Source organism: Lepus europaeus, chromosome 1 (assembly GCF_033115175.1).
Source record: "Lepus europaeus isolate LE1 chromosome 1, mLepTim1.pri, whole genome shotgun sequence".
Classification (NCBI taxonomy): Eukaryota; Metazoa; Chordata; class Mammalia; order Lagomorpha; family Leporidae; genus Lepus; species Lepus europaeus.
Window position 1 is genome coordinate 174,421,452 of NC_084827.1, and position 6,867 is coordinate 174,428,318.

Sequence of the window (6,867 nt, forward strand, 5' to 3'; positions counted from 1 at the left end):
TAGACTAAAATCAAAGATCTTGAAATTCAAACAGACATTTGCCTTCTCCTTACCCAGTTTCACACACACAAAAGTTTATAGGGCCAGTGCTATGGCACAGCGGGTAACACTGACACCTGCAGTGACGGCATTCCGTATGGGCATCCATTCAAGGCCCAGCTGTCCTCCTCTGATCCAGCTTCCTGCTCGCTCTCTCTCTCTCTCTCTCTCTCTCTCTGTAACTCTGCCTTTCAAATAAATATATAAATCTTTTTTAAAATGTTTGCAGTGTCAATCACAGGTCACTAAAAGTCTTTCGCTGACATTTGTTTATTATGTTTGAAGTTTATCCCGCTCTCCTTCCCTTGTTGATTCGGGGAAGCGGAGCGGGCGGCGCGAGCGTCACGCCAGACCGCGGCCCGCACGCCTTCGCCTCCCTGAGGGCCTCCGGAGCCTCCCGGAGCCTCCTTGTACCTCGCGCGCCAGGCCCGCGGCGGCCAGGACCTAGCGAGGGCACCACCGCCCAGCCCGCGTCCGAGAAGGAGCCCGACATGCCCGGCCCGAGAGAGGAGAGCGAGGAGGAGGACGAAGACGACGAAGAGGAGGATGAAGAGGAGGAGAAAGAAAAGAGTCTCATCGTGGAAGGCAAGAGGGAAAAGAAAAAAGTAGAGAGGTTGACAATGCAAGTCTCTTCCTTACAAAGGGAGCCATTTACAATTGCACAAGGAAAGGGGCAGAAACTTTGTGAAATTGAAAGGATACATTTCTTTCTAAGAAAACAGATGAACTTAGAAATCTACACAAACTGCTTTACAATAGACCAGGCACAGTGTCCTCATTAAAGAAGAATGTGGGTCAGTTTAGTGGTTTTCCATTTGAAAAAGGAAGTATTCAGTATAAAAAGAAGGAAGAAATGTTGAAAAAATTTAGAAATGCCATGTTAAAGAGCATCTGCGAGGTTCTTGATTTGGAGAGATCAGGTGTAAATAGTGAACTAGAGATGGGGATCTTGAATTTCTTAATGCATCCGAAGCCTTCTGGCAAACCATTGCCAAAGTCTAAAAAGACTTCTAGTAAAGGCAGTAAGAAGGAACGCAACAGTTCTGGAACAACAAGGAAAGCGAAGCGAACCAAATATCCTGAAATTCTGTCAGATGAGTCTAGTAGTGATGAAGATGAAAAGAAAAACAAGGAAGAGTCTTCAGAGGATGAAGATAAAGAAAGTGAAGAGGAGCCACCAAAAAAGACTTCAAAAAGAGAAAAACCTAAGCAGAAAGCTGCTGCGAAAAATAAGAAGTCTGTAAAAAGTGCTAATGGTAAGAGAGCAGACAGCAAGCACCACCAAGAAGAATCAGAACAGTTCCAAGAAAGAAAGTGAATCTGAAGATAGTTCAGATGATGAACCTTTAATTAAAAAATTGAAGAAACCACCTACAGATGAAGAGTTAAAGGAAACAGTAAAGAAATTACTGGCCAATGCTAACTTGGAGGAAGTCACAATGAAGCAGATTTGTAAAGAGGTATATGAAAATTATCCTGCTTATGATTTAACTGAAAGAAAAGATTTCATAAAAACAACTGTTAAAGAACTAATTTCTTGAGACTGAGATGACTTGTTCCCATAGATTCGAAGATCTGATTTATACCATTATACCAGCAAAGAGAATGTATTTCCTTTTCTAAATCCTTGTTAAGCATTGTGGTAGAACTAAAGTGCTGACCCTTTATTATCTTCAGTGTTAACGTAAAATTGAGCTTGCTGTTTTAAATTGCATTTCTATGCAGTTTTTAGTTAAAATTCTTGCATGGCAGTAATTGTTACTTGCTTTTATAGTTGTATTTTGTACATTTTTGATTTCTTTATATATGGATATAGATCCTTGAATTGTGGTTTTTAGTGCACTTAATATTAGCTTGCTTAAGACATTCTTTTAATCAGGTAGAACAAAAGTTATTATAACCGGCATTTATACATAGACTATTGTGGCATTTAGTACATGAACTATTTTGAATACACATCTCTTCTGTCAGAGTGAAAGCTCCAGTGATGGTGTGTTCATCATGTAACAGTACACACGCTACAGTTGTCCAGAGGACTAGAATGGAACTTCTCTCCTGCATGTGTATATATGTCAAATTGTCAGCATGACAGAAGTGACAGATGTTATTTTTGTATTTTTAAAAACCAATTTGTTGTATATAAGGTTTTTTATTTCTTTTGTGCAGATCAGTTTTTAAACTCACATAGGTAGGTGTCTTTCCACTTGTAAACGATAAAATGTCAGTGTTGAGCAGTGTGACAGCAGCGAAAGTCAGAATTCAGTGACAGGACAGACAGTTCCCCTGCTTTGCCTTTAAAGTGTCATCAATTTGTAGTTTTAGTGTTAACTCTGCAAAAATGTTTGTTGATACATTTTATATTAAGGACAGACCAAAATCAATACGTCAAAGCTTCAAAAACTTTGGGGAGAGGGGTTACATACAAGCACATTTGGCTTATTAGTAAATGAAACGATTCTTATTAACTGCTTTGCCCATATAAATTGCTCATATTTACAGGAAACTTGATCACCCTCATAATGATGATAAAGGAACCAGATAATGGTGCCAGAAATGTTAGGCAGTAGCGGCTATCTCTGACAAAGTATTTCTCAGAAGTGATAATATGCTTATTTTTACCTTTAAAGAAATTCATTGTATTTGTGTAATTAGGGCTGTTGGGCTTGAAATTTTGGCCAATCAGGATTCTAGGTGATCAGCATATGGACCACTCTTGAATGAGACTGATTTTATCTTTTGTCTTAATAAAGTTAGTTAAATAATCTCTAAATCTTAAACTAAAACATGCTGCTATAAAAATCATTTGATATACCAATAGAGTGTTTAAAAATGCATCATAGAACAGAAATATGTAAAACTGATGTTGAATGTGAACAGGTGTTTTCATAGGCTTGACTTGTTTCTTAAGACTTTAGGGAAAGTACGTTTAATGAATGGAATAAGTAACTAACGGAAACCTAAGAATTGGCCTTTGATTTTAAATATTCTTACAAACCTTGTCAATAAAAATTATAAATCTAAAAATAAAATAAAATAAAATATCTTGATACATGGGCTTCCTGAATGGTGTCCCTACTGCAAACGCCCATGTGCTTTGCCATTGAAATGAGCAGGTTAATGGTTCACATAAAAATTCTGTGGGTGTGTGGGAGACTCAGAATAAACTCCTGGCTCCTGGCTTCAGCCTGGTCCAGCCCTGGCCATTGCAGCCATCTGGGGAATGGAAGATTTCTTTCTCTCTGCCTCTCCCTCTCTGTAACTCTGTAACTCTGCCGAAAGAAAGAAAGAAAGAAAGAAAGAAAGAAAGAAAGAAAGAAAGAAAGAAAGAAAGAAAGAAAGAAAGAAAGAAAGAAAGAAAGAAAGAAAGAAAGAAAGAAAGAAAGAAAGAAAGAAAGAAAGAAAGAAAGAAAGAAAGAAAGAAAGAAAGAAAGAAAGAAAGAAAGAAAGAAAGAAAGAAAGAAAGAAAGAAAGAAAGAAAGAAAGAAAGAAAGAAAGAAAGAAAGAAAGAAAGAAAGAAAGAAAGAAAGAAAGAAAGAAAGAAAGAAAGAAAGAAAGAAAGAAAGAAAGAAAGAAAGAAAGAAAGAAAGAAAGAAAGAAAGAAAGAAAGAAGAAAGAAAGAAAGAAAGAAGAAAAGAAAAGAAAAGAAAAGAAAAAGGATTCCATTTGTGGCTCAATCTGAATTCATCATTCTAGTCAGTGAGTTCTATCATCCAGATATACATATAGATGTCCTTTCACTATCCAAAGTGTTGCTAAGAGCTTACTTGCATCTCAGAAAAGGTTGAAACATTTAAGATTTGAGATTCACTCATTCGTTCATTTGTTTGTTAACCAAACCTTTGCCGCTACACATATTTTGCTAGGTGTTGTCCTGGGTTCTGGAGAGATTGCAGAGGAAAAAGCAGGTAAAATACACTCTCCATGGAGCTTACATTCTAGTGATGAGACTCACAGTAAAACCAAAAAATTAATACTGACAAATGCCAGGTGATAAAAGCTATCATAAATAAATACCAAGAGGGCACTGGCTAGAGGCAGAATTATAGCCAGGACAGCCAGGGAGGGACTTGACAACTGGATAGGGATCTGCAGACCTGAGAAGAGAGACCCATATACATATTGAGGACAAACATCTTTTTTTAAAAAGGATTTTTGTTGTTCTTGTTTACGTATTTGATAGACAGAGTTATAGACAGAGAGAGGGAGAGACAGAAAGAGAGGTCTTCCACCCACTGGTTCACTCCCACAATGGCCACAACAACTGGAGCAGGCTGATCCTCCAGGAGCTGTTTCCAGATCTACAACACGGGTGCAGGGGCCCAAGGACCTGGACCACCTTACACTGCTTTCCCAAGCGCACCAGCAGGGAGCTGGATGGGAAGAGGAGCTGTCGGGATATGAACTGGTGCCCATGTGGGATGCTGGCACTGCAGGTGGAGGCTTAGCCTACTATGCCACTGGCCTGAAGGACAAGCATCTTCTAACAAAGGAAGTACATAGGAGGTCCAAAGGTCCTGGGGCAGAGGGGGACAGCCTGATCTGTTCAATGAACAGCAAGAGGACAGAGTGCCCAGAACTGAAGAAGCAAGGGAAGAAAAAGAAAAGAAGGAAATTCTGTGGGTCTTGTCACCTGTCACTGACCTACCAGTTGGCTTCTGCCAAAGTCCAAAGAATCTTTAGTCATTGCAGAAATCAGATGAAATTCAAGTTGTTTTATTTTTTCCCATGAGCCTAGAGCTCTGTGTATATAGACTCCTCTCTGTCTTGGTCTAAACACATTAAATTGTGTCCTCTAAACACATTTATGAGGTATTAAAGCCTCCTGATTTTTACCTTAACCACTCTCCAAAAGGCAGAAGAAAAGGAACTTGAATTAGTTCCTATTTGGACGGAGTTTCTCCTGTTTAGTGTGAGAAAAATGCAAATTGTATGATTTCTAGTAGTCATCAAAGGCTCTTTGTGGTGGCTCTTTATTCAGGAATTTATGTTACATGACTTTGTATTTTTTTTACAGATGTATTATATTTATTTAAAAGAGTAACAGAGATGGGGGCACATAGAGAAACAGAGATCTTCCATTTCCTGGTTCACTCCCCAGATTGCTACTTCAGCTGGGGCTGGGGCTGGGCCAGGCCAAAGCTGGAAGCCTGGAACTCTGTCAGGGTCTCCCACATGGGTGGCAGGAGCATAAGTGCTTAGATCACCTTCCACTGCTCTCCCACGTGCATTAGCAGCAAGCTGGATCACCAGCAGGTACAGCTGGGACTCAAACCAGTGCTCTGATATGGGATACTGGCATCCCAAACAGCAGCTTATCCTGCCACACCAAGATATTGGCTTCTGTAATTATTTTTAATAAACTCATTAATAGACCAGCAGAGAGACAGACAGTGAGAGACAGAGAGTCCCCAAATACTGGGTCACTCTCCAAATACCCACCAGTGTGGGATGCAGGTGTCTTAACTGCTGAGATAAATGCCCATTCCTGTACGTACTTACTATTCCCCTCCTCATTCTTAGATTTTACCTTCTGGATTCAGTGTCTGAAGAAAGACCTGAGCTAAAAAAAAAAAAAAAATGTAAAAACAAACCAAAAAAACCACTTAATTCTCCCAATAAAAAAAAAAGAAAGTTGAAAACATACACTTTCTGACTTAGCAAAACAAAGCAGGCAACCAGAGGTGATACTACAGGACACAGATGCGGGGAAAGCATCTTTCAAACACCTGCCTTGCGTGCGATTGTAGCTTACCCACTTCATTTAGAAGTTAAAGAGACAGAGAAGAAAATATCCCATATTGGGTTCTCCAAATCAATTGTGCTTTAACTAAGGCTAATTCAATAATTTGATGGCTTGAAAACCTCGATTAATGACTGCTAAAGTATTTAACAATGGAATCAGAAAATCAAGCAAGATGACTTTGATCAGTTGAATAATTTGTCTCTCAGTTTGTAGTCATCTAAAGAATTTGACCCTGGATATTTGTTCTAAAATATGCTGAAGCCAAAAGTCAAAACATCATAATAATTCACAGAAAATTGTTTGATAGGTACAGCCAAAATTGACAGCACTACTTCCAGCTCAGTCATACCACATAAATTCAGCCAGATTGAGTCCAATATTTTGCAATTAACTCCTGTAGCGGTCTTTCACTTTTCTTTATATTTGTTCCAACAGGACTATATGATGTGGGAATGCACACCAAGTGGAAGCTGGGGTCAGATGTTTAATCTGAGAGTGCTGGAATCCAAGCAGAGGTTGAATGTTATCATGTTCAGCCCACAGATCTGAGTCAAGGGTAGAACCAGGCTGAACCACACATTGCAAAACAGAGCAAAGTTGGGGCACAATGGTTAACAATTACTTCCAAATAGCTGGCTGATGAGTCACATGTAAGACACCAAAATCTTCTCCTTAGTAAAGACTCAGTTGAGAAATTTGACATAAGGGACAAATTGTTCAAATGATCTGATAATTCTTTATCAATTTGATGAGGGCAAGGGGAATTATAACAAATACAACAAACTGGCCAGCACCGCAGCTCAATAGGCTAATCCTCCGCCTGTGGTGCTGGCACACCGGGTTCTAGTCCCGGTCGGAGTGCCGGATTCTGTCCCGGTTGCCCCTCTTCCAGGCCAGCTCTCTGCTGTGGCCAGGAAGGCAGTGGAGGATGGCCCAAGTGCTTGGGCCCCTGCACCCGCATGGGAAACCAGGATAAACACCTGGCTCCTGGCTTCGGATCAGCGCGGTGCGCCAGCCACAGTGCCGGCCACAGTGGCCATTGTGGGGTGAACCAACGGTAAAGGAAGACCTTTCTCCTCTCTGTC

At 40.1% G+C, this 6,867-nt stretch overlaps 1 protein-coding gene across 1 annotated transcript; it reads left to right on the forward strand.

Moving 5' to 3' along the window:
• Positions 1-314: 314 nt before the first annotated feature.
• On the forward strand, positions 315-3,055 carry LOC133763590 (protein DEK-like). Its single transcript, XM_062197396.1, is given in 3 exon segments — positions 315-747; positions 750-1,312; positions 1,314-3,055. Coding segments are annotated over 3 exon segments (1,263 nt in total). The 3' UTR covers positions 1,581-3,055.
• Positions 3,056-6,867: the final 3,812 nt, after the last annotated feature.